The sequence below is a fragment of the Marmota monax genome, unplaced genomic scaffold, assembly GCF_021218885.2.
Source record: "Marmota monax isolate L192 unplaced genomic scaffold, Marmota_monax_Labrador192_F-V1.1 WCK01_AAM20220418_F8-fsc00315, whole genome shotgun sequence".
NCBI classification, from domain to species: Eukaryota; Metazoa; Chordata; class Mammalia; order Rodentia; family Sciuridae; genus Marmota; species Marmota monax.
The window spans coordinates 683,157-710,385 of NW_026692798.1; the positions used below are offsets into that span (position 1 = coordinate 683,157).

A 27,229-nucleotide genomic window follows, 5' to 3' on the forward strand; every position below is an offset into this window, starting at 1 on the left:
AAATGACAACAGCCACACCATGTGCCAGTCAAACACTTTTAGTCCCTGCAGCAAATCAGAAAGATTCCAACCAAGTTTCTACCCTGGCTGGTGACCCTGCCACGGATGCAGGAGAAATATTCAATACTAAGGGAATAAGTGATAACAAAATACTGAGCCACAGCTACAGTGGGACAATCCAGAAGGAAGAGGGAAAGTACCAGAATTTTGCTACTTGTGTCACACAAGCTAGAAAAACCCTACCTCTCCCACTGGAGAAGCAAAACTACATTCCACCCATTTCCCTGCCTTACCATACACATATTTCTCCTCTTGGAAAACCCTGGCTAGACGCTCCACTCCAGGATAAGGCTGAGCAGTCCTAGTTCTCTGGACTGCCTTTGTTACAAAGACTGGATTGGGGTAGGTGGGATTGATGAGAACTGTAAAGATTATTTTAAAGTGAAACCCAAAGAAAATATCAAAGCTGCCACTATGTAGCACCAGCAACCAATTCTTGCACTTCTCTTCCCTGTCTCAGTAATCTCCCTACAGAAGGTCACATAATTCGAACAGCTCTTTCTTCCCTGCAAAGTCTGCTGGTACCAGGTTATAACCTGGACAGTGGGGAGTGTCTGCCTTCGGCTGGTTTGTGCAAGAGGGCCACCTTAGGTCTCCTTCAGGACATTTATCTTGGCACAGATCTTGAGGGCAGGGCCCAATTTGATGTTCATGGCACTCATAAGATGTTCTTCTTTAAGTAATAAAAGGGCCTGTCCATCAATCTCCTGGGAACGAAACTCTTCTGCAATTTCTTGGCAGCCTAGAAGGCAATGGTGAGACCGTGTATTAGAAACTGCATGGTAGAACAAGAGAGGAGAAGAAACAATCCCAGAGTCTTTGCCCTAAATTCAGTAATATAAAGGTATAAGATGGTAAGCTTTGAAAGCAAAAATGAAATTAGAGACACTGGTTATCTTAAAAATGAAAAACAAGCCAGATGTGGAACACACCTATAATCCCAGCAACTGAGGAGGCTGAGGCAATAAGATTAAAAGTTCAAAGTCAGCCTCAGCAACTTGAAAATACCCTGTCTCAAAAATGAAAAATTGGCTACAGATGTAGCTCTGAGGTAGAGCACCCCTGAGTTCTATCCCCAATACTAAAAAGAATAAAACAACATCAAGAAAGGAATAATAACCTAAGTTGTTCAGCCATAGAAGTAACTTCATGTTGGGCATGGTGGCGTATGCCTGTAATCCCATCGACTCAGAGGCTAAGGTAGGAGGATCATGAGTTCAAAACCAGTCTTAGAAACTTAATGAGAAACTAAGCAACTTAGTGAGACCCTGTCTCAAAAAATGGAAGGGCTGGGGATGTAGCTCAGTGTTAAAGCCCCTGGGTCGAGTCCCTAGTATCCCACCCCACTCCCAAAAAAAGAACTTACTTCAAACAAGAAGGAAGGCATAGCCCCTGCTCATTTATTTCTAGATGGCTTGGCAACTGCTGGTAATCAATTGAGACTTTATACAAAAAGTTATTATTTGAAATCAGCCAAAGGAAAGCTGCAGAGGGCACTGTTTGTCATCATTGGACCAACTGGTAGTACAGTTTGACAAGATAGGGAATATAGGAGGAACACCCAAGTGTGGAGAAAAAAAGTTTTAGACGTGTTTGATGTAAAGTGAGAGTTCATATAGGTAGTTGTGTATTTGAAGATCAGGTGCTCATGGAAGGATCTGAGCTCTATATAGATTTGGCAGATGTCAGTTATGTATGATGATTTAAATCATGAAAATATATGATGTCATCTAGTGAGAGTATATAAGAGGAGAGGCCCCAAACCAGCTATCCTTAAGGAAAATAACAGAAGAGAGAGCCTTTTGTGAGAGGAAATAATCAAAGGAGAGTACCCTAATCAAAGAAATACTGCCAAAGGTGAGCAGCAATTCCTGACTTGTGAAATGTTATAAATGTTCTGCTCTATGCAATGTTCTGAGAGTAAATGAAATGTCAATGAAAATCCTTTGTAAAATGCAAATGTGTTAAATAAATGAAGTGTCCCCATTGCTCAAAAAATTTTTAAAATAAAACCAGAGAGAAAGAGCAATAATATATGCATGTTTTCTTGTATGTTGGCAAAAAGATTATATCAAATAATAATGAGGACAGGGTGGTTTTTTTAATGGAGAACAGTCCTATCTTGAATAAAAATAGGCCAACAATGGTCCCTTAGTTTCTAACCCCGCCCCTCTTCACTGAAAAAAGTCTTACCCAGGCATAGTGGTGCATGCCTATAATCCCAGTTTCCTGGGAGGCTGAGGCAGGAGGATCACAAGTTCTAAACAATTTAGTGAAACCCTGTCTCAAAATTAAAAATTAAAAAAGCTGGGGATATGGCTCAGTGGTACAGCACCCCTGGGTTCAATCCCCAGTACCAAAAAAGGGGAAAACCTTATACATGGTGAGAATTGTAGTTAATCACATCAAAATAATTTTTATCCAAAAATTATTGGTGAGAAATAAAGTTGAATCATAAAAAAACCAAATTGCAAAATTTCTCACACAGTAGAAGACAATATCAACCCAGAAGGAAATTAAGAAACCAAACTGTGGGCAAGCAACTTGAATAACTATCAAGGCAGAGTACTATCACATTCAAGCCCATGCTGCTTACAGGTTAGTAATGTTCCCTCATACAAAGGCCCATGTGGAATGATCCAAGAAAAATGAAGACTTGGGTTCTGTTAGAGATCCCTCTGTACCTTGGAGAGAAGCGATAAACTCATACACCTCCTCTACACTCCAACGACTAGGATTGCTGGACAGGAACACAGGGTTGATGCCTTGTAATTCTGGTGTGGGGGGAGCTGTAATGGTGTTCCCAAGGTCACGATCTCCATGTCCAGCTCTTACTGACAATGGCCCAGGAGATGTTGGGGAGAGCGCTTCATCATAACTGGAATTATCTGAACCCCGGCTAGAGTCCTCTTGACCCTATAGAAAAAATGGCAAAACAGTAAAGTCAGGAATAACAGTGTCATGAATGCTTCTCTTCCCTCCACCACCACCCTAGCTTAGACATAGAGGGAAAACTAGTCTTAACGTATGTGAAATAATCTGCGCATTATTTGCAAATGCCCAAAGTCTACTCTCAAGTGCCTTTCAAGTATGAACTTCCTTGATTCTCTTCTTGTGTTAAAAGAGATCTAGATTGTCTTCGCTTAAGTACAATGTAAGGATTAATAGATATATGAACCAGCAGTGAGGAAAAAGGAGATAAAGGCACTCAGGATCTCTCAGAATATGAAGTAACACAATCAATAAGAAACCAAAGTTCTGGTCTTGTATCCTTTCACATGGGCAAAGGATTGCCTTGCAAGGGAAAGAAAAAGGCCTATTTTAGAAATAGCTGGCTCAGTAACAACAGCTCACCCGGTGACGCTTGCCCTGGATCTTGGCACGGGCAATGTCAGAGGAGCTGCGGCGGGGTCCACGCCTACGAACACGAGCATAGTTGGCTTCCTGAAACTCTTTCATTTTTTTCCTCTTCAACCGGAACTGATGGCTACAGCTCACATTGTACCTATAAATCAGGGCATATACAGGATGTCAAGGCACTAGAAGAGACTATTTGCTACCCTGCCCCACACAGGAATTGGTACTTTAGGAGCTGATTTGGACAAAGGAATGAAAACAAAAGAGACACAAAGTATGTGTTCACTGTGAGATGACCCTGGGGAAGCAAGGTAACATTAGATGGAGAAACTAGTGCTCAAGGCAAGGCAGGCAATGCACACAGTACCTCTTTGCACAAGTCATGGAGCAAAACCTCTTAGAGCCACGAAATTGCTCTGCAGGGGCATACTTCCCACAGTACTCGCACTTCAGGAGATTCGCCTTCTTATCTAACTCTGAAAAACAAGGAGAGTTACGATGGGCTTTTGTTGCCCCTAAATCATATTACACCAAGAGTTGGATTCTAATTTTCCCAAAGACCTACACAACCAAACTGAGAATTCCTAAAACCAAACACCATGATGAATTACCCTTCAAGAAGATTATACAGTCCTCAAAGTCTTCCCTTTTTGTTTTCCAGACTGGGTATTGAGCTCATGGTTATACTAGACTTCACTATATCCCCAGTCCCTTTTATGTTTTATTTTAAGACAGGGTTTCACTAAATTGCCCAGTATGGCCTTGAACTTGTGATCCTTCTGCCTCAGCCTCCCAGGTAGCTGGAATTACAGGTGTGCACTGCAGTATCCACCAGCCCTTAAAGCCTTATTATTTCCACTTTAAGCCTGATTATTTCCATTTTAAATGTCTTACTAATTTTATCCTAATTCAACTCAGATTTCAATATGACTCCATTTCTTAAATAGGAAAGAGGAACTAATTATTAATGCCTAGGAAGATATCCAATCCCTCTCCCACAAAGATTTCCAAAAGCATGGAGGAAATTTTAAATAAAAGTCCTCACTATAGATTATTAAAATCTAAAATAAGGAGAGCAGGAAGTTGTGAATTTAAATGTCCTATGTGGAAACCAAGGAGAAAAAGGAAAAAAGGGCAGGGGGAGGTACCTCAGTAAAATAGAAGAGAGACTAGTAGAGAAAGGGGAACAGGGAGAGGGAGGAGGGGAAGGAAAGAGGAGGTAAAGGGAATAAAACTGACCAAATTATATTGTTATATTGTGTGCACATAACACATATATAATAAATCCCACTATTATGAATAATAACAATGTACCTATTAAATATATTTTAAAAATAATTTAAATGTCCCTCTTCTTTTTCTTTCTAGTGCTGAAGATCAAACCCAGCTAGGTAAACACTGTACCATAGAATTCCAGCCCCTATATCATCTTTTGGAAAATATATCCTTATATAGTAAACGATAATTCAACAAGTTACTTTAGCTTGGTAAAACACTCCTCACCCTATAACTCCTTTTGTGTGATTCTATATACTCTGATATACAATATGGTTTCTGTGTATAGATGGACTTCATCTAATTCCTACTTTAAATAAACAGAAAATTACTATTTTACACTGAGTCCTCAAACATTCCCATGAGCCTCTTTCTCCCAGGTGGGTCTCTAAATAATACTTACCAGCAGAAGGGCTGTCCCCTCCCAAGGGTCCACTTGACTGACTCTCATTCAGTCCAGTTTGGAGGCCAGTCTGTAGTGGCTTCTCAGACTCCTTCAGTAACTGAGAACAACCCACCTGTCCCAGAAAAAGTTTTTAATTAAGGTAGCCTAATTCCTTTCTGCCTCTCTACAGTGTTCCCTAACACTTCCTATCATCATGTCCTTGCCTGCATCTCTGAGTTAATGGTCAAGTCTGGCTCAGAGAAAATTCCTTACAGTACTGCAATCAAGAATCTTCTACTTTTTTCAGATAAGCTACTAGAGAACAAGTTCCTAGCCTGGTTCCCTCTATCTTATCCTTCCCTTCCTAAGGTACAGGGGACACAAGAAAAATCAGGATACCTGGGTTATAATCCTGGTTCTGTAACTCATATTCTAGAAAAGTTCTCTACTATAATTTTCTTCATTATAAAAATACCTAGTTTACCTATCTAAAAAGTTTTAAAAGGTGATTTTCTTCCTTTTCTTCTCTTCCCAACATTTTTACTGTCTGGTCCACAAACATATGTGCTTTCCTTTCTTCCTTTCCTTCTTTTGCAACTAAATAAACAAAATAAATAAATCATTCTCTAATAATTAATAAATTAACAATTAATAAGTTCTGTACCTTTTTTTTATTTTCTTGGTACTTGGGATTGAACCCAGAGTGCTTTACTACCGAGCCACATCCCCAGCCCTTTTTATTTTTAATTTTGAGACACGTCGAACTAAGTTGCTTAGGGCCTCACTAAGCTTCTGAAGTTGACCTTGAACCCACAATCCTACTGCCTTGGCTTCCCGAGTAACTGGGATTACAGGCTTGGTGCCCAGCTGCCTTTGTTTTTAGAGGAATTTGAAGACAAAATCAGACCAAATGCCCTCCTGAAGTCCCACCATATGGCCCTGTTCTCACCGGGAAAGGTTCCGCTCCTTCCTGGATAACAAAGCCTTCAATGATGTGGGTGAGAATCTGGGGCTTCACAATGGCCTGTGGGGGTTTGGAGTCTCCCATTTGTCTGGACACCATGGCTAGTGTAGGAGGTGGTGCTGATGGGGCAGGAGTCAAGGCTACCAGTTCATTGCTTGGGGTACTAGCATTCACATTGGCCACAGGTTCAGCTTTCTCTGGAAAACAAACACACATTAAAGAACAAATATGGGATAATATAATGAATCCACCTATTAGCTGAGCCAGCCTGATTTTCCACAATAAATTATGTTCTCCTTTGATCATTCACCCTCTGATTATATTTCTGGATCTACCAAATATTTAGGCCCATTTTCTACTGAACCAGAATTATCTGTAGCTCTTTCAGAATAATTTTCTATTCTTTGTGTGTTCAATAATAGCATTTTAGAAACCAGTTACCTCCAAGACTACTCTTCTCCTCCATGACTTTTGGGCTCTCTGCTGCTGGAGAAGCCTTGGCAGGAAGTATTGAACCCAAAGTGGAGATATCATCTCTCTCTTCCTCAGACTCAGCTTTGCGTTTCACAGCCAGTGTCTGAGGTTTACCCTGTACAGTAAACAACAGGGGAAAAAAAAAAAAAAAAACAAGATTTAGGCATAAAGAATGAAAAGGAATTACAATTACTTCTATACTTTCAGAGAAGACTTTCTGAACTCCCTATCTCCTGCTTCATATACACTAAATTCTTGGTCATCCCTAATTAGTATAACGTCTACATAAGGACAAAACAAAATGCAATACCATTTTAATGCACAGTCATAACTTAGACCACTGTGGCCCAAACAAAAACTGTCTTTCCAAAGATTGTTTTGGTTAAGGCTCTCTTCTTTGCTGTTATCGTTCCTTTAGATATATACAATTTTTTATTCATTTTTTTTTTAAATTAGAGCTTTACAGTTACACACAGTAGTTGGGTTCATCCCGACAAACTCATACATACATAGAATTTTGATTTTAGTTCATGATCCTTTCCTTTTCTTCGCATCTTCTCTCCCCTCTGCTTTCTCCTTCTTCTACTAGACTTTCTTTGCTCATCTATTTATTCATATTTGATTGGTTCCTTTTACTTATATATAAAAGTGAAATTCCCTATGAAATATTTATATATCCCTGTGGAATATTAATACATGATTTTTAAGAATTCATTCTGCATTGCCTTCCCTCATCTACTCATCTACTGCCTCTCAAACTCATTTTTCCATATTACTCATCTCCCCTTTATCTTTATGACATCCTATCCTTCCCTCTCCCTTTCCTTTATTTTACTCTAGCCTCCACATGAGAAAAAACATTCAAGTTGAGTTTCTGAGTTTGTCTTATTTCATTTGGCATGATATTCTCCATTTCTATACATTTACTGGCAAATGCCACTATTTCATTATTTTTTTATGGTTAAGTATAACTACATTGTGTGTGTGTGTGTGCGCGCGCATACATATAAATACATATATACAAACACACACTACAATTTTTTTAATCCACTCATCTACTGTCAAGCACCTGGGTTGTTGATTCCATAATTTGGCTATTGTGAATTGTGCTGTTATAAACATTGAAGAGACTATATTGCTACAGCATACCAATTTTAGATCTTTTGGAAAAATATCAAGCAGTGGGATAGCTAGTTAGGCTACCTCAATCTAACTTAGTATATATCCCAAACCTCAGAATGATTTACAAGTACAAAGTTCAGATGTTATACATATTAAATCTATGACTCTTAAAAGAGCACATAAACACCAGTACCAAATTTCTCAACACTTCATTCCCTTACTCAATTTGAGTTCTAGTTCCATTCAGTACAGGTCCACTCTCATGGGTAGCAGCATCAGACATCACTCACCGGTAGATGCACAGACTGCATGTAGAAGGCAGCAGGAACCTGGGCTACAACAGGTGAAGAGCTAGTAGCCCCACCCTTAACCACATGTGCTGTCCCCTGCACAGAAGCAAGGGTCATCCCGGGGGCCAACGTAGGAGAACACTCCTGCAGTGCACCAGGAGCCTGGGATGAAGGTGGTGAGGAGGCCAAATGGGCCTGGCCAGGCTGCACTGTACCTGGCATCCCCCGGGAAGTAGGTACAGCAGCTGCCAGCTGTGCCAACCCCAAAGCCTGTGCCTGGGCTGTACCTGGTTGCCGGGTACCCACAACTTGCACGGGGATATGGGGTGGTGGTTGCTGGGTAGCTGACATCTTAGCAGCACCTAACTGAGGAGGTTTAATAGGTGCTACAGGTGGTTTGGACTGGATGGGAATGGGTGGCTTGGGGGTTGGGTCAGGTGGAAGGGACAGGGGTGAAGACTGAAGCATGGGCTGAACTACAAGGGTTTGAGCTTGCTGCTGGGACTGGGATGGTGGGACCTGCTGAGTAGGTGGGACCTGTGGTGGCTGAGGGGCAGTGAGGGTTGTGGCTTGCTGCTGCTGCTGCTGTTGCTGCTGCTGCTGTTGTTGTTGCTGCTGCTGCTGTTGTTGTTGCTGTTGCTGCTGCTGCTGAGCCAACTGGAGATGTGTAGCTGTGTGAAGTAGCTGGGACTGCCGGTGTTGGAACTGTTGCTGGTGATGAATGGCAATCTGCTGTTGGATCACTACCTGCTTCTGCTGGAGGTGGATCTGCTGCTGCTGCTGAATCAGAGAATGGGGCTGGATCTGTGTGTACGTGGCTATAGGAACAAACCCAGAATATTACAAAGGGGAAAAAAGAACAGAAAATAATAACCCTTCAAAATTAAAAGTAAAATCATTTTCCAAGGCTTACCTAGTTTTAAACTACACTGAATAGAAATCTAGCCTGTACAGAACTTGGACATCACTTCATTCATATTCTTTCCACTAAGTCAAAACATTACTAAACATAAACATTATCTAGTGTAGATACCATAGAAAAACTCCCTGGCTCAATCAACATCCTAACTCAGTAATTTCAAACAAAACTTATCCTTTTACTCTGTATTCAGGAGTACAGAGGTTGGCTCTTTCTCCATGTGATTAGACTTTGAGTTTTGCAAAGGCTGATTCTATGTTTTATTCACTTTCACACCCCTAAACAGAGTCCAGTGCTGACACACAAAAAATATTCACTGAAAGAATAAATACCAACAAAGTTAGAGATATCAATATCTTTTCATCAATGTCTCAGTTTTCAAAAATTCATCAGGTTAGGTTACCATCTAAGAACTCTGAGGAGTCAGTAGCTGCAGGCTCAGACTTTTACAATCTCCAACCTTCCATATTTTACCAGACTGTCCAGAGAACACATAAAGTATGTATAAAATATGTAATGAGAGCACTGTGGATATATAAGTGCTATAGTATTCTGTTGAGCACACCTGTAATACCAGTTACTTGGGAGGCTGAGGCTGGAGGATCACAAGTTCAAGGCCAGACTGGACAGTTTTGTAAGACTCTGTCTCAAAAATAAAAAATAAAAAGGGTTGGGGATGTAGCTCAGTGGTAGAGCACCCCAAGTTCTATCCTCAGTACCTCAAAAAAACCACAAATGCTACGGTATTTAAATACCTAGTTATTAGTAATGTCTAATTAACTCATTAAATTTTTGTGACCAAATTATTCAAACATACCAATAACTAAGGTATTAGAAACAAAGAAAGCAGAAAAAAATTAACATTACCAAGGAAGATACATCTAACTATATTTTACCCACTATATCTTATCTGAAAGGAAGTATAAACTACTTACAGCTATTATTATTATGTTTTCCTTTTTATCCTCATCACTGATACAGATGATCACAATTTGACTATATTAAATCATGGTTCTATTTGATAATCTTAAATGTTCTAAAACATTTATATATATAAAACATTTTGGGTTTTGTTTTGTTTTGTTTTGTTTTTGGTACTGGGTATTTAACCCAGGGGCAGCCCTTTTTATTTTTTATGTTGAGTAAGGGTCTCACTAAGGTGCTTAGATCCTTGTTGAGTTCCTGAGGCTAGCCTTGAATTTGTGATCCTTCTGCTTCAGCTCCAGAGTCACTGGGATTACGGGCATGCGCCACGATGCCTGGCTAAAGTATTTATATTATATCTGTCCTACATTGGACCAACTAACTACCATTAAACAGAATTAATATCCTATACTAAACTGTAAGTAACATGAGGACACAGAATCTGCTTTAGAAAGATGTATCAGCACCTCCTAGAACACAGTAGGCAATTCAGTAAGAACTGGGTTCATGAGTAAGTAGAATGAGTAAACTACAGAACTCAGGGGCCTAGGAAAGTAAACAAGAGTAACTTAAAACCTGATTGTTGCCTGGAAGATATAGATAAGACCTTTATCTGTTAACTATTTTCCTGTCCCTGAACTAATACACTCAAGGCTGATGTAATTCTCTTTCCTTCCACTACTCCAGGGCCAAGCGAAAAACGGGGCAAAGAAAGGTAATTTGAAAGATTTCAAATAAGTTCTGAGAGATTTATGATATTATGTGAGGTGATAATATACCTGAGCTAATGAGGGTCTGGCTGGGCGCAGGTGTAGCTGTCCGTGTCAAGTTCATGCCCACATTCTGTTGACCACTCCCATCAGCATCTGCTTTCTTGGCTCCTGCACTTTCTGCCTCTGTCTGGCTGCCCTGGCTCACAGTCACCGTTTGGGCCGCAGGCAAGGGCTGAACCACTCCTGTGCCCTTCCTGGGACAGCTTCCACCACCCATTCCTGAAGAAGGCAACTGACCCAAACCCCCTGGAGCTTGGCCACCTCCACCTGGACCCATTGGCCCTGAGAGGCTGTTTCCACTGCCTCCACCAGCTTGACTGAGGTTGAGAGATTGGCCTGAGGCCCCTGGAGAAGCCTGTGCCACAGCTAGGGCCTGGCTAGAGGCCTGAGAAAGGCTAGAGACAGGGGAGGCTCCAGGAGGTATGGCCTTCTGAGTGGAGCCTTGCATTTGGGGTCCTTGAGCTGAGGCCTGTTGATTCCTCACTGCCAAGTTCTGCACCTGAAAAATATTTAAAAAACAGATTTCTCTGATTGATTAAAAAACAGCAGATAGCTATAGTGTCTTATTCATAGCCTACCTCAACTTGTACCCCCACCTCCAACATATATTAAAGGACTTCTAGTCTCCCAAGGAGGAACTTTGTAGATACATCTGATTTTTTAGCCTCCTCCATTCACTATTAAGACTATCATCAAATTTTATCATTTATTCCTAGAAAATCTCTTTGATTTTCCCTTTCCTCTCCATTCATTCATTCATTCAGCAGTTACTACACAGCTACACTTCAAATACTACACTAAATACTGATAATGCAGGTATGAAAGACACAGTCTTTACTCCTAATAAAAACATTCTAATAAAATTATGTAATAATACGCACAAATATAAATAAAGTTCTATGGAAATACAGAGGAGGAAAATCAAGTCACACTGGGGAGATCAAAATGACTTCCTAAAATGAGTGATATATTATCTAAGACTGTAAGTCATAGTGAAGATGGTGATGTGAAGAAATAGCTAAGAGCATTTGCAAGGACACAAACCCACAAAAGAGCACTGTACTTTCAGAAATCATAATTATTTCAGGCTGGGGATATAGCTCAGTTGGTAGTGCTTGCCTTGCATGCACAAGGTCCTGAGTTCAACCCCCAGTACCAAAAAGAAAAGAAAAAGAAATTATAACTATTTCATTATGTTTGGATTGAGTTGCAGGAAGTACAAAGAAATGAATCAAGGAAGGTAGGTTGAGGCTGGAAGCTAAAAACATACTAGATTATTAAGGGCCTATTGTGTTAAGGATAATCTGAACTTCAGTTTAGACAGCAAGTTTATGTCTTATTCATTATATAGTCCCAGCACTTCATGCAGCAACTAGCACATAGTGCTCTATGAATGAGAGAAGAAATTATGACTCCCTAAATGATTATAGGAAGCCACTGAAAACACTAATCAGCACAAACATTACCAAGGGCTGGGGTCTAGTTTAGTGCACATGCACATACATACCCTGAAACCTAGAATTCCACAAGGGAAATTCCTACCATATACAACAGGATGCATATACAGGAATTATCACACCATCACTGTTGAGATTAACAAAAGCCTACAAACAACCCAAACTGCCATTTATAGGAGAAAAAGAAGCCAGGCATGGTGGCACATACCTGTAATCCCAGCAACTTCGGAGGCTGAGGCAGTAGGACAGCAAGTTCAAAACCAGCCTCAGCAACTTAGCAAGGCCCTATTCAACTAAGTGAGACCCTATCTCAAAATTTAAAAAGTAAAAAGGGACAGGGATGTGGCTCAGTGATTAAGCACCTCTGGGTTCAATTCCCAGTTCCAAAGGAAAAACAAAAAGAGAAGATGAATAAAAAAAGAAGAAAAAAATGAAACAACTGTAGTATATTCATACTATATAATATTATATAGAAATTAAAATTAATCAACGATGGCTACAAAACAAATAGAACTTGAAAATATGCTATTAAGAAAGTATTCTCAGTCAAGGTACTCTTTTGCCTACATGATCAATAAAAGTAATTGGAAAATAAGTTAAAAAAACCATTCTCGGGCTAGGGATGTGGCTTAAACGGTGGCACGCTCGCCTGGCATGTGTGCGGCCCGGGTTCCATCCTCAGTACCACATACAAACAAAGATGTTGTGTCCACCGAGAACTAAAAAATAAATATTAAAATTCTCTCTCTCTCTCTCTCTCTCTCTAAAAACAACAACAAAAAAAAAACATTCTCAGTCCAGGTGCAGTGGTGTGAACCTGTGATCCCAGCCACTGGTAGACGGAGGCAAGAGGATCTCTTGATCCCAGGAGTCCAAGGATAGTCTAGGCAACATAGAAACACACCACCACAAAGAAAAGTGTTCTCTGCCCAGCACAGTGGTGCACACCTGTAATCCCAGTGATTCAGGTGGCTGAAGCAAGAGGATCACAAATTTAAGGCCAGCTTTAGCAATTTAGCAAGACAATGTCTCAAAATAAAATTTAAAAAGTTAAGGATGTAGTTCAGTGATACAGAGCCCCTGGGTTCAATCCAGTACTACCACCAAAAAAAAAAAAAAAAAGTATTCTCACAAATAAAGATTATATACAAGTGCCTCATAAGTTTAAACAAAAATTGTGTGTGTATGTGTGTATATGTGTGTATGTGTGTGTGTGAGAGAGAGAGAGAAAGAGAGAGAGAAGGGTGAGGGTCTGGGATTTCCTTCAAATTAATCCACAAGCAGAGGACCTAAATAGAATGGCAACGTGCCAATAATTTTTGTCTGAAAATTTTTCATGATCAAAAGTACTTCTTTTTTTTTGGTACTGGGGATTGAACTCAGGGGTGATTTACCAATAAGCTACATCCTCAACCCTTTTTGTTTTTCCTATTTTGAGACAAAGTCTCATTAAGTTGCTTAGGTCCTTACTAATTTGCTGAGGCTGTCCTCAAACCTGTGATCCTTCTGCCTCAGCCTCCAAGATGACATTTTTAGAAATATACAGAGATGCAATAAGACTATATAAAAGGGACCCAAAGGAAGAATGAACCTAGGAATCAGAATGATTATTATCATGGGTAGGGGTAGGCAGTGTATGGAAGTAGGGACTGCTTATTACACTTTTATTTTTTGTGGTGCTGAGGATTGACTCAAGGCCTTACACATGCTAGACCAACAACATTTTACCAGGAAATTATACTCCTAGTCTACTTATTATTTTGTTAAGAAATTACTGAGTAAATAAATAAAAGTGGACCAATGAGGACTACTGTAGTCAAAGACTATGAATTATCTAATTCTGTGTATCACAGGAACAATTTTTTTTTTTAATTTGTAACAATATGTTTTCTTATTTCAAAACAGTGATAATAACATGGAAGAGGATCACAAGAAGACAAGTGTGAAGTCAAGAAGGCCATTTAGGAAACTGATACAGTAAGTCAGGTAAAAAATAAGAACCTGAATTCAGGTAGAAGCAGCAAAAGGGAGGATCTAGCTTTGGAGAGAAATTTACAAGAACCTTCAGGGTTGAAAAAACAAACACAACAATAACAAAACAAGAACATCAAGACTGGGCACTAGGGCACATAATATCTGGCAATTATGCCATTTTAAAAATCAGCTTCTTTCTCACAATAGCTATTTCCAACTTTCCTACTCTCCCTATACCTTAGAACCACTTTCTCAGTCAGGCGTGGTGGCACACACCTATAATTCCAGAGACTCGGGAGGCTGAGGCAGGAGGATTAAAAGAAGCCAGCCTCAGCAACTTAACAATTATATTTTATTTATTTCAAAATTTTAAAAAGGCAGGAGGGACACTGGGTGCAGTGGCACATGCCTGTAATCCCAGCAGCTTGGGAAGCTGAGCCAGGAAGATCATAGGTTCAAAAGCAGCCTCAGCAACTTGGCAAAGCACTAAGCAACTCAGCAAGACCCTGTCTCCAAATAAAAATATAAAAGAGGGGTGGGGATGTGGTTCAGTAGTTAAGCACCCCTGGGCTCAATCCCTGGTACAAAAAAAAGAAAGAACCACTTTCTCTTCTTACTCTTCACCTCTGCAGAGAACATAAAAACCATTATATGAACATACCTCATCACAGTTTTACCACCCAATATATACATTTACCAGCATGTATCTCCTTCCTTTCCCCTTCTCTCCTTCCTCCTATCAAAGGGCAATCCTTCTCTATGCTCTGGGTCCATCTATTCCTGTCTTCTCAGCAAGTTTATCACAGAAATTATCTCATCTCTTCAACCTCCCCTTCTCTATCAGCCCCTCGAATCTATGAACAAGACATTCCCTTTCCCCAGTTTTGTCCTCCTTCCCCAACAATGCTAAATTCTTATGTACCTTAACTGTATTCAATCCCACTATCCACTCATTCCTCAAATTCATACAATTTTGGATTCAACCCCCCTCCAACTCTACTGAAGCAACAGTCCCTCCACATAAATAAATCCATCCATCTTCTTATATTCAAAAGAGATGAGCACTCCCCTACACATATATTTCCATCTTGTATCATCTTATTCCCTTTTCTTCATGACACTAAGGAGTCTAGATTTTCCTATCCGTCATTCCTGTTTCTCTATATCAGCCCATTCCTCTCTAACCAACCTTGAACTGCTTTAGTAAGGGTTCATCCTAACCCTCAGGGCTCCCTATCCCATGTTCTTCTCTTTAATCCATACCATCTCCCTAAGAAATTGTAAACATTACCGTGGCTGCAATTATTATCTATATGTCTACTTTTCACATATCTACTTCAGACCCAGACCTCTGAATTTAAGAACCATATATTGCTGTCTCAATATCTCTTCACGTGGCTCACATTCACCTCAAGTCTTCATGTCCAAACCTAAGCTTCACTCTAAATCCAGTTCTCCAATGTCCATCTTATGAACATTATCAACAGCCATCCATCCGACTGCTAGATAAGAGCTCGGAGCCAACATCTCTCTCAATTTCCCTGTCTACTCAAACAGTTCACCTTCTTTTATGACTCTTCTAAGTTATTCTCATATCTACACATTTCTGTTCTACTCCATTGTTACACACCTAATCCAAACACCATCTATCTCCTAAACTGTTCTAACACTGTTATTCTCCCTATTCACACACCATTTTATTTAGTGTCCACAGAGGAGTACACACGGTTTTTCAAAAAAGACCTCTCCCCATTACTTCCATGTTTTAAATCTTTCTACAGCTTCCTATTACCCTTTACAAAAAGCTCAAAAGCCTAATTACAGCCACCAAGGCCCTGCAAGATGAGGTTCCTCCCACTTGTCTAGCCCCCTTTGCCAAATGTCAGCAAAACAAGCCTTCTTTTGATTCTTCAAATAAATCAAGTTCCTTCCCTCCTCAGGACCTTTAGACATAAAATTCTCCTGGCCTTCAACACTCTCCCACATCCATACCTGGCAAACTTCTATAGGCTCTAATTTAAATGTCACCTCTTTGATTTCTATCCCCCATCCCTTATTCTGAGAGTATCCTGTACTTTGCAGTAAAGCAATTATGACACCATTCACTAAATGGTGTTTAACATCTACTGTTTAACATCTACTGCTTTGATGGCTATAATTTCCATAAACATAGTGATCATGACTTTGCTGGGCCTCCAAGGCTAAGAATGTGTGATATTTCAACAACAGTTAACACTCTTAAATATTATGTTCAGGCACTGTTCAAGCAGTTGCACACATCAACTCAATTTGTCCTTCATACACACTATCAGGCAGGTATATTATAATACCTAGTTTATAAATAAAGAAACCATAGCAGAAAGATGCCAGGTCACTTGCCCATGGGCACAGTAAGTAATGGAGCTAGAATCTGACCCAAACAACAGAGCACATTGTAACCACTACCATCTGTCCCTCAACATATTGATACCCCAGGATTTGATGAATGAATGAACTGGTAAATGAAAAAAATGGACATGGAAGGAGGACAGCCTTATTCTTGGCTCCCACTGTTATTAGCAAAGTCTGAAACAAAGACTATATAACTAGCTGACCAAGGTCTTCAAGCAGATTTCCTAGTGTCTCTTATCCAGGCACATGCTTTGTTCCTCAATAATTTTTTTCTTTCTCTTCTTTTCCAATACTGGGGATTGAACTCTAGGCCTCACACATTCTAGACAAATGTTCTACCACTGAGCTATATCCCCAGTCCTTTTTATTTCTTATTTTGAGACAGGGTTTCACTAAATTGCTCAGGCTAGTCTCAAATTTGTGATCTTCCTGACTCGGCCTCCTGAGTAGCTGTGATTACAAATGTGTAACATCACATCTGGCCTCAATGATTCTTCTTAAAGAACTTTCTTTTCCTGTAATCTGCTGTAAAATATCACTAATGGTCCCTACAGCCTATGAAGTTGACTACAACCTCCTATTCTTGGATTTTAGGTTGCTCATTAGCACTGACTTCTTCTACCACAGGCCTATTATCTCTCCTTTATCCTCATCTCTACCCTTCCACATACACTCATATTTACACATATGACCTATACCCTAACACTTGGTGCTCTCTCTCGTTTTCTCCTCATTCCAAATCAAATCCTACCCAGCCTTTTTAAGGTAACTCAGGTATCCTGCAACCAAGTCTTCTCTATAAACTTGTGGTACACTCAAAGTTAGTACCATTTACCTGAGTGCTTTTGTTCTCCAACCTCTTTGAAGACTTGACATATCCCTTTTTGATCCTCCAAAATTTCTAATACATATCTGAGTGTATCAATAAAAAGGGCTTAATATTACTTACTGATAGACTAAAAGAATGAAATAATCATTATCAAATCCTACTTTGATAATGTATCCAATAAGCTAAAAAAATATATGTATTTTGGAAATAAGTCATAGAGAGTAATGGTAAAGAAGACTTTTATTAGAGAAAAAAATGAACAGAAGATTAAAAGTTGAGAATGATAGTAAGAGACATGAGCAGAAGAAAATAAATATTCCTTCAGCAACTCAGCCAGGTCTGCTTCACGTGTAACAACAGAATTCCCTCGACCATTCCTTATCTTCGGGAGACATTACTATGGGAAAGAATTAAGACTGAATAAAACTGAATCACCAAGGACTAGAAGTATAGTCTGGAAATTTATCCTGTATTCAAAGTAAGACTCGCCAGATCCACAGAGCTCTTTTCAGACAATTCTATCCTTTCTAAATCAAGTCAACCCAAAAGCTTTAAAGAATTCACATTTTATAGGGATTAATGAAGGGAAAACACCACACAAAAAAATAAGAGTTCTGAAAAGCAATAATGGGGCAGAGGGCCTAGTCTAGGCCATTCCCTTCATCCTTCCCAGACCCCATCCACAGTAAAGTGGTTGCCACTGACCTGATCTGCATCTGCATGAACTCCAGGAGACTGAGCGGATGGCACCTCCTGCTGGACTGCAGCCACTGCCCCATTAGGCATCAGGATGAGTTGGGAGGCTAGAGGCACATTCCGGCCCAGGGTCCGGTTTACCTGCAATAGGTTTCCCAGCTGTGGCTGGCAAGGAGAGGAGGAAGAAGAACAAAGAAGAAAAGAGTAGACAGAAGAAATAGAAGGGAAGGACCACAAGAAAAAATAAACAGCAGGTATTAAATAGCTAAGCCCTGTCCCTTTCCACACCAACCCAGGAATCTCTTATTCTCCATATGTATGTATGTATATGTGTGTGTACGTGTATGTATGTGTGTGTGTGTGTGCATATATATATATATGTATATATGTATATATATTTTACATATATATGTAAAATAAATCATCCAGAAAAAAAAAAAAACCTAGAATGTACAGAAAATTATGGATTGATAACAAAGACTCAAACATCAAAGAAGCTGAAACAAGGGTCTTAGAATGAGTTAGTAGATAAGCTGAAAGACAACCCTTAACGATTTGTATACTTAAATCACAGGTTTAAAAGTTAGACTACATCTAACACTAATTTAGCCAAATATTAGTTTAGAATCTCAATATAATCTACAGGCTACCTGTGAATACAGAGCATCATCACTTCAAGGGTAAATTAAGACATGGGAAGTAGATCAACTTGTTTCAAAACATCTGGTAACCAAAGTTACATAAAAGTTTTCAGGTTGAGGATGTAGTTCAGTGGTCAAGTGCTTGTCTAGCATCGTAAGATTCTAGTGTTGATCCCCAGCACCACAAAACAACAAATAAATACATAAACAAATAAATAAAATTGCTCTTACTCAAGTCCTTGGCATGGAAAGTATAAATAGGAACTTATGTCCCCAAGACAACGGTTACTATGTCTACAGCTTACCCGCAGATACATCTGGGCCTGGGACTGGTTGAGAGGTGGGGAAGTAGTATTCCCCAGCAACACGGATTGAGTCAAGGTGGTGGCACTGGGAGAGCTCACACTCTGTGATCGGCTGATAAGCTGGGCAGCTGACGTGGTGGCCAGGTTAATCTGCATGACACAAAGGAATCCAGACTAAGGATTTGGGAGAGGTAAAAGGAAAGTTACATGACTGACAAATTCAGAGTGACCCAGTCAATAAATGAATATCTCACTCTCAAGGAGTCAGAGGGAAATGCATAATAACTTCCTATCCAAAACTGTTATCCTGGCTACCTTGGTATAACCAAAGTCAAAAATAAAATAAAGATGGGTCTGGTGGCACACGCCTGTAATCCCGCCTGTAATCCCAGTGACTCAGGAGCCTGACGCAGAAGGATCAAAAGTTCAAGGTCAGCCTCAACAACTTAGTTAGGCCTAAGCAAGTCGGTGAGATTCTACCTCAAAATACAGAATGAGGAATGTAACTGAGCATCAATGGGTTCAATTCACAGTACAAATAAATAAATAAATAAAATAGGATCAATCCTGACCACTTTGTAACTCAGCATCAATGGGTTCAATCCACAGTACCAATAAATAAATAAACAAATAGATAGATAGATAGATCCTAACCACTTGTGTTAATACTTGAGAAGGCAAAAATATGCAATGGCACCAGGCATGGTGGCACACACCTGTAATCCCAGCAACTCAAAAGGCTGAGAAAGAGAATCACAAGATTGAGGACAGCCTTGGCAAGTTAGTGAGACTCTGCCTCACCAAAAAAAAAAGGATTAAATCGGCTGTGCATGTAGTTCAGTGGTAGAGCACCCTGGGTTTAATCCCCAGGACCCCAACACACAAAAAGGTAATAAAATAATAATGAAATGAAACATGTTTCATTTCTTTCTAACAGAGCCCCTTTCCTTTATCTTCTTTTCTTCATCAGTGTTTTCTTCTTCCTTCCTTAGGTTCCTTGTTAAAGATTCCTGTACAGATGCAAGCTGGTTATCTTCCCTTTTAGTACTAATATGTTCTGTATTAGAATAGTAAATATCCACTTGATGGCTCAATAAACACCCTCAAATCAACTATGCTAAGTAGTTTAACCCAGGGACAAGGGCTCAGTGAGAGAGGCAGTACTCACTGAGGCCTGAGTGGTGGTAGTCTGCTGCTGTGCAGTGCTGGTGTTTGGGGAGCTGGCTTGCCGACTAGCAGCAATCGTGGCCTATTAAAGTGGAAGGGAAACAAGAAATAGTACAGACAATGAAAAAGATGTTCTCAGTCTTACAGTAATAAATCACAGACATAAAATATATAGAGATTTCAGGTAATAACAGAGTATGGGAAAGTATATTCACCAACCCAACAACCCTTGCATAACCCTCCTGGAGCAGACAGGCAACATGTCTTCTTGTTCCCACTTTCTTTTAGGTGGATAAAAAACTTTTAGACAGGCCACATCATGAGTCAATAATAAATACAGGGTATAGGTGTCCAATACTAATATAATGTGAGCCACGTATATAATTGTCTACTATGTACAATTTTTCAAAAAGTAAAAAGAAGCAAGGGACATTAACTTCACTAACTTATTTTCCCCAATATATCTAAAATATTATCATTTCAACGTGTAATTAGTATTAATATATTACTGAGATATTTTACATTCTTTTTGTCATTCTATGTCTTCAAAGTCAAAAATCTTAGACCTCATCTTAATTTGGACTAAAGACATTTCAAGCATTCAGAACAGGTCTAGAACATAGCCATTCTACCTCTAAAAGGTGATTCCTCCCCAGTTCTTACTGCAACTGCAGAAACTAAGATGTATCCATGCTCCTATAAAAGCACAGGAAGCAAAGGAGACTTTGCCCCTAGTCTGGCTTAGTGAGGATGCAATATTCCACAAAAGTCCCCTATCCACCCATGGTGCCTATCCCCTCCCTCTTGGGTCAGCTGGCTGCTGACCTCTCACCTGCTGGACGGCAGCCAAACTATGCAGCTGGGCATTACTGAGCTGCTGCTGGAGCATGAACTGGTGGAAATACTGAGCTGCATTGGGCTGCCGCTGCAATGCCTGCAGAGCCTAGGAGAAGACAGGATGCAACAGTTAGAACAAATCACTCCTTAACTCCTATTCTACTCAAATCCTTGTACTAGTGTGAAAGATAGCCATGGGAAGGAGAAAAACCAAAGAGAAGGGAGATTGGGCTAAATCATCTGATTTATCCATTTTTATATTAAAACTAGCAAGTCTATGTAGATCTCCAAAAACTGGAGAAACAACTAATTCTATGGTCTACCCTCACATATAAAGAAAAGAGTACATTTCATATGAATTCTTATGTCCAATGTGAGACCTAGAAATATATGATGTAGCAAGGACTAACAGGTTGAAAATAAACAGGATATCAATTAACATGAAGAAAATAAGCCAGGTGCAGTGGCACATGCCTGTAATCCCAGAGACTCGGGAGACTGAGGCAGGAGGATAGAAAGTTCAAGGTCAGCCTCAGCAACTTAGTAAAACCCTGTTTCAAAATAAAAAATAAAAAATAAAAAGGACTGGGGATGTAGCTTATGGTAATTCCCAATACCAAAAGAAAAAAGAAGAAGAAAGTGAAAGACCATATTCTAGGCATATAGTAAAGGGTAAAGAGCCATTAGGGGTTATAAATAATAGAAAATTAATTAGTGGCTTCTGAAAGATTCTATCAGGTAAAATTTTCAATTGACAATTTCAAATACCAACAATATGATTAAGGATGTTTATGAAAATGTTATTGGTAGTTCAGTTTTTGTGTTAACTAGATTTTACTGCATTCTTATTCTTTAATAATTACAACATTCTGCCAGGAATGGAGGTACACATCTGTAAATGGGAGGTTGAGACAAGGGGATAGTAAGTTGGGGACCAGCCTGGACAACTTAGCAAGACCCTAACTTAAAATAGAAAGTAAAATAAGAAAGAGAGAGAGAAAGAAAAGGTCTGGGACTGTATTGTAGCCCTGGGTTCAACTGCCAGTACCCTCTCAAATTTTAATAATTACAACTATTCTAATTACATGCATAGTTATTCTAGCAAGAAAAATCTTTTAAGTAAAAGGTCTCAATCCCCAATAGAATTTTAAAATTTTTAAATTGAAATTTGTTATTTATCTAAAAATAAATCTTTAAAGAGGTCCATGAGGGCTAGGGCTGTGGCTCAGTGGTAGCACACTTGCCTGGCACATGTAAGACACTGGGTTCGATTCTCAGCACCACATATAAATAACTCAAGGTCTATCAACAACTAAAATATATATATATATAAAAATATATATGTATATTTTTTTATTATTAAAAAAAAAAAGAGAGAGAGAGGTCCATGACACCTCTCCATTCTTCAGGGTAATTTACAAGAACAGTCAAAGGTAAAATCCTGTCAATCCATGAAAAGAAATAGTTAGTTTGAATCTAGCTAGATGGCTGAATACTAGTTTAAAAAAAAAAAAAAAAAATCCTTAGTTGAAAAACTGAATTTCACTCTCTGTTTGTCCCAACTTTTCTCAGAGCTGGAAGAAGCCTTAGTCATCACCTAATCCGACTGACTCCCTCCAACTGCTTAAAAGAAACTAAAAACAATTACCTTTCAGCATCTTTGCCTACACAAGCCCATATTCACAGATCCTAGCCCCTCAGACTTCAGCCTCACCTGCACTGCTTGTCGTTCATACAGGGACATTTGAGCTATCTGGGGCCGAGAGCTGCCCCCTGAGCTGGAACTCCCATTGGTGGAGCTGGAGTTCTGCTCGCTCTCAGTCTCCATGATAGTGTTCCAGGGTCCCCAAGGGTGGTGGTCTGAGCCAAGACCTAGATGGAAGGAGTAAAGGATTAAAATTTACACCTTGATAATGAACTGTTTTTTTCATGTTATTATTCAAGACCACAGTAAATCTATAAGTTATCTAAAAATCTTTCTCTTAGAGAAAACTCTAAAATTCCCCAATCTACAATACAATCTCAACAGCCCCACCCCACCACCTTTTTAAGCTATTAATTGTCTCAAAGGAAATAATCTTTGCATGCTTGTCATTAAATAAAATCACCAGAAAGCAACATAGTACTCAGAAATGGTAAAGCCACCTAACACCCGCTTCGCACTTTTTAAGTTTAAAATCTCCCCAAACTTACTATTGTCTTATTTTTATCTTCACCTACATCATTGTCATCTTAGCAATGGTCATCATTTACAGTAAAGCTTCTAGCTGCCTTTTTTCACTGGGTTAGATGCTTGATCTGTATTATATCTCACGGTGCTATAAAGTAAAAGATTATTGTCCCTGTTTGTAATTGTCAATATAAAGTTTTTCTGAGTATCAAATCTTTACATTAGGGGCTGGGGTTATGGCTCAAGTAGTAGCACTCTTGCCTAGCATGCATGAGGCACTGGGTTCAATCCTCAGCACCACATAAAAATAAAGATATTGTGTCCATCTAAAGCTAAAAAATAAATATTTTTTAAAAATCTTTACATTAGTACATATCTTCTTCTAGTCAAAAAATCTGTAATTAAAGCAGTACCATTCACTGAGTATGAGCAATCATTATCCTCATGTCAAGGAGGAGGGCCTGAAGATGTTAAATGGATCATGGAAGGGTATAAAACTTGGAAGCAGAAGAGTTAGCCTTCAGTCTATATAGCACAAATTGTTACCTGGCTTCAGTCCATACTACTAATAACATCATCTCAAACCATGTCATTTTTCCTCCTTACATACCTCAGTTTCTGGATTTGTAAAGGTTTCACACTGATTGAACTATGTCATCTTAACAGGTTAAACATTAAATATATAACAATGAAAATCTTCAAAAAAAGTAATATTCACCTTTTAGTTTTTACCAAAGTGTCAGAATTTAGCCTCTCAGAACTACACTAAATTTGCAAAACCCATATGTAAATACTACTGAGAACCAAGCAAAGAGACAGGAGATGAAAAGAAATATTCTTCCAAAGCAGCACTAAATGACAACATGGATTGCTGCTCATTCTTATTTTTCTCCCTCTTTTAAACTTGCACACTTTATTCTCTACTTTTGAGGCACTAAGCCACTAGATATATCAGGTCACCAAAGCACTATTTGGTTTAGGAATGTAAACATCAAACCAGAATTTCTACTAAGGGCTGTCAGCAGTTTTATTAGGGCGAACAGATTTATCTTAGAAATTGCATCCAAAACAAACAAACAAACAAGCAAAGAAAATAAAATTAAACCAGCTGACCTGGGCAATAAAATTATGATTTTTCCTTACTCCATTCCCAACGTCATCCAATCACATCATTATTCCCCAAGAATACCCATCTCTTCTGTTTCCTTTAGAAATAGCAAATATCACTGCAAACATGGATATAACCCAAAAAGTACAAAGGAGAAATCATATCAGCTTCAACTCCAGTCTACCTTCTCCCCACATCTTTTGCCAAAATATCAAAGCACTAAACAGATACAGACCCATGAATCCTCATTATCAGCATGTGAAGAAAAAAAGTGGGTAAGGATTAGAGGCAGCACGGCATAGTTGTATAGATTTTTTTGGACTTAGTTCACTGGACTGAGATACATAAGACCCCAAATTAGCTATAGATGGGACAATTCCTATGCTTGTATAAAAATGCTCAATAACTCATTTCCCCCAAAATGGAAGCCTTATTAATATTTTTTTTCAAACTGTGAAATAGAAATAAAAGGGGCCAACTTAAAAGTCTTTCTCTCCGGGGAAAACTCATCAAATGGATCCTGGGCACATAAATCTATTTACGATCAATGTTGTGACTGCAAGATTAAATACAGAAAGTGAAGACAACAAACAGTATGGGAGGCACAATGAACTGAAAATTTCGGAATTAAACCGAAAGAGAGAGAGAGACGCTGACATACAGAGGACTTTAGAGTAGCTAAGCCCTGGTCATGTTGGAAGGTAGCATTCGGGTGTGCAGTGTTCAGCTGGGTAGGCGCACAGACCTACCGAAGCTAGAAAAGGAAACTGAGGTAGACCTGGTACTGGGCTTAATTGGTTCAGGAATTGGAGGAAGTCAACTATCTCTAAGCATAAAACTCTATCTTGCAGAAAGAATGGAGCATGAGAAGGGAGGTGAGAGAGGGAGGGTGGTTCAGGGAAGACTGTGCCAAAGAAATGGAAGTAATCTACGGAATAAGGATAACAGACGCCCAGGAGTTCTTGCTTTATACAGAACCTTAATGAAAATGCCGGTCCAAAGAGAAATCAAATACACCGAGGGAACGGAGTAAATACAGTGCCAGCAGTGAACAGATTTAAGTGAGCAGGGGCAGGCAGGAGGGACACAAAAGTCAAGGAATTGGAGACTGAGGAACCCAGCGGACCATGAAAAGCAGGGAGGTAACTAGAAAACATGCTCGCATGGAAGAACCAAAGTCAGAGAGGGTAAAAATGAATGGGAAAATGAGCAGTCAGAGGCAACAGGGGTGACGGACAGACAGCACTAAGCACAGAGAAATGAATAGCAATTATACTTGGACAGGCAGAGCCAAAAGACGGTAGAGCTAAGCGCTGGAGGTAGGCAGGGAAAGCAACTGGGGGAGGTACCTGGGGCGTTACACAGACGGAGGTGGCTGAAGAAACATCCCCGCGCAGCCAAGCCCCCAGAGGTCCTGCCCCTCCCCGGCCCGCGGTCGCCCGGTTACCTTCGCGCCGGGCTCCGTACCCGAGTCCTCGCGGGGGGCGTCCACCTCATGTGCCGGGGTCCCCAGTCGCAAGGCTGGGCGGGGGGCTTGCTCGGCCTCCGCGGCGGGCTCCCCTCGCCTCCTCCCCTTCCTGGAGGGGCGGGGGCGCCGAGGGCGGGGTGGGAGGTGCCCTGTGCGGCCGCCGCTCCCCGCCCCTCCCGCCGCTCCGGGTGCCGGCCCGGCCGCGGCTCTGCCAGGCCTGGGGGCTCGCTCCGGGCCTGTCACTTCCTGCCGGGCCGAGAGGGTGGGGGATGCAGGCCGGGGGCTGCGGGCCGGGCTGGAGGAGGGGGCTGGTGGGGAGGTGCTTCCGGGGCAGCTGGACCCCTCCCCCGACCCTCCCCCTCCCCTCGGCGCCCTCCGCCCCCCTCCCGCGCGTCCCTCGTTTCCTGCCGGCGCCCGTTGCCATGACGACGCGGCTCCCGGGCCTCTGCGCTCTAGGCCCTAGGTTTTTTCCTCTCTCTCTCTTTCTCCTCTTTTTCCCCCCCTTCTTTCTCTCCGAATGCTGCTCCTTGGTTGGGAGGAGAATTCGAGAAAGTGCTGGCCTCTAGTGGGGAACTCACCTCTCTGAGAGGAGAGGGAGATGGAGAAGGGAGGGAAGTGACGTGAAAGGGGGAAAAGAAGGTATTTTCTGGAGCTTCTGGGAATAAGGGATAGAAAGAAAGGATCAAAGGGACTAACTGGAGTGGGAGAAAGCAAGCAACGATCCTAGAGAAACGATAGTTTGGGGGAAAGAAATAAAGCAGAGAAAAGAAGAGAGAAAGAAAGAAAAACTTGAGGGAAAAGAAGGAAAGAAAAAGATTGAGGGAAAAGAGAATGTTGTTTAATCCCTCTCAACTCCAAGAAGGCGGGAAAGAATGCTGCGCAGAAACAGTGAACCCTTTAGGAGTTAACATTCAAAAGCAGCAACTTGCTTTGAATAACATTTAAGTCAGCAATTTCAGGGATATTTGTATGCATATGTGTTCTTAGATTTAAGTATATATGTAGAGGAATTAGAACGGCAAAAGCAATGGAAAAGGCAGGGTATAAAGAGATGTAGAACAATGGGGTTGTATTTGGAAACTGGAAACATTTTGTGGGGGAGCCTTTGTCATTTTGTTTGTGATATCAATTTGTCAATTTTTAATTATTCTCTCAACCTTTGAATATGAAACATATTTATAGGGCACTCATTTCATGCTAACCAGTCTTAGAAGCTTGAATTGAACCAGTGCACAAAACAAAGATAACTGTCCTCATTAACCTTTACAGAAGGGGTGGAACCCGCTGTTGACTAATAACTAGGATTGATGCTTTTTATGCTGCTATCATAGTCTTTTGCTAACCTCTGCTCTAGCCAGTCATTTTCTCTGACAACTCACACTTCATTTTCTCCTTAAAAGCCCATGCATGATTTGGTTTTGGAGGAAAAAATAGAAGCATTCTCTTTGTTTATAAATTAGATCCATTTATATTTGCATTGAGAGAGGAGTGTGTGGTCTCCCAGCTTTTAATTTGTGGTAGTCAGATTTATATCAGGTAAATCTCTGCTAGGCTTCTAGGAACCAGTCAGACAAGTAAGTATGTAAAGGAAGAAACCAGAGGGCAGCCAAAGGACTGGAAAATCAAAAACTGGGGTGTGAGGA

At 40.3% G+C, this 27,229-nt stretch overlaps 1 protein-coding gene across 5 annotated transcripts; it reads right to left on the bottom strand.

Annotated features, from left to right (window-relative positions):
- Positions 1–22: 22 nt before the first annotated feature.
- Phc1 (polyhomeotic homolog 1) lies at positions 23–25,864 on the bottom strand. 5 transcript variants are annotated; one of them, XM_046448201.2, is made up of 15 exons: positions 25,586–25,864; positions 22,555–22,712; positions 20,836–20,946; positions 20,005–20,085; positions 18,837–18,986; positions 17,900–18,055; positions 10,550–11,042; positions 7,928–8,745; positions 6,483–6,630; positions 6,027–6,238; positions 5,096–5,210; positions 3,785–3,893; positions 3,415–3,565; positions 2,745–2,976; positions 23–802 (listed from the first exon to the last, which is right to left on the bottom strand). In XM_046448201.2, the coding sequence occupies exons 2-15, from the start codon at positions 22,666–22,668 to the stop codon at positions 648–650; spliced, it is 3,045 nt and encodes a 1,014-aa protein (XP_046304157.1). In that variant the 5' UTR covers positions 22,669–22,712; positions 25,586–25,864; the 3' UTR covers positions 23–647. The 5 variants fall into 5 exon arrangements, with proteins under 5 accessions (XP_046304157.1, XP_046304155.1, XP_058436484.1 ...); XM_046448199.2 differs by having other exon boundaries at positions 25,566–25,711; XM_058580501.1 differs by lacking the exon at positions 25,586–25,864 and adding an exon at positions 24,354–24,670.
- Between the last annotated feature and the right edge of the window lie 1,365 nt (positions 25,865–27,229).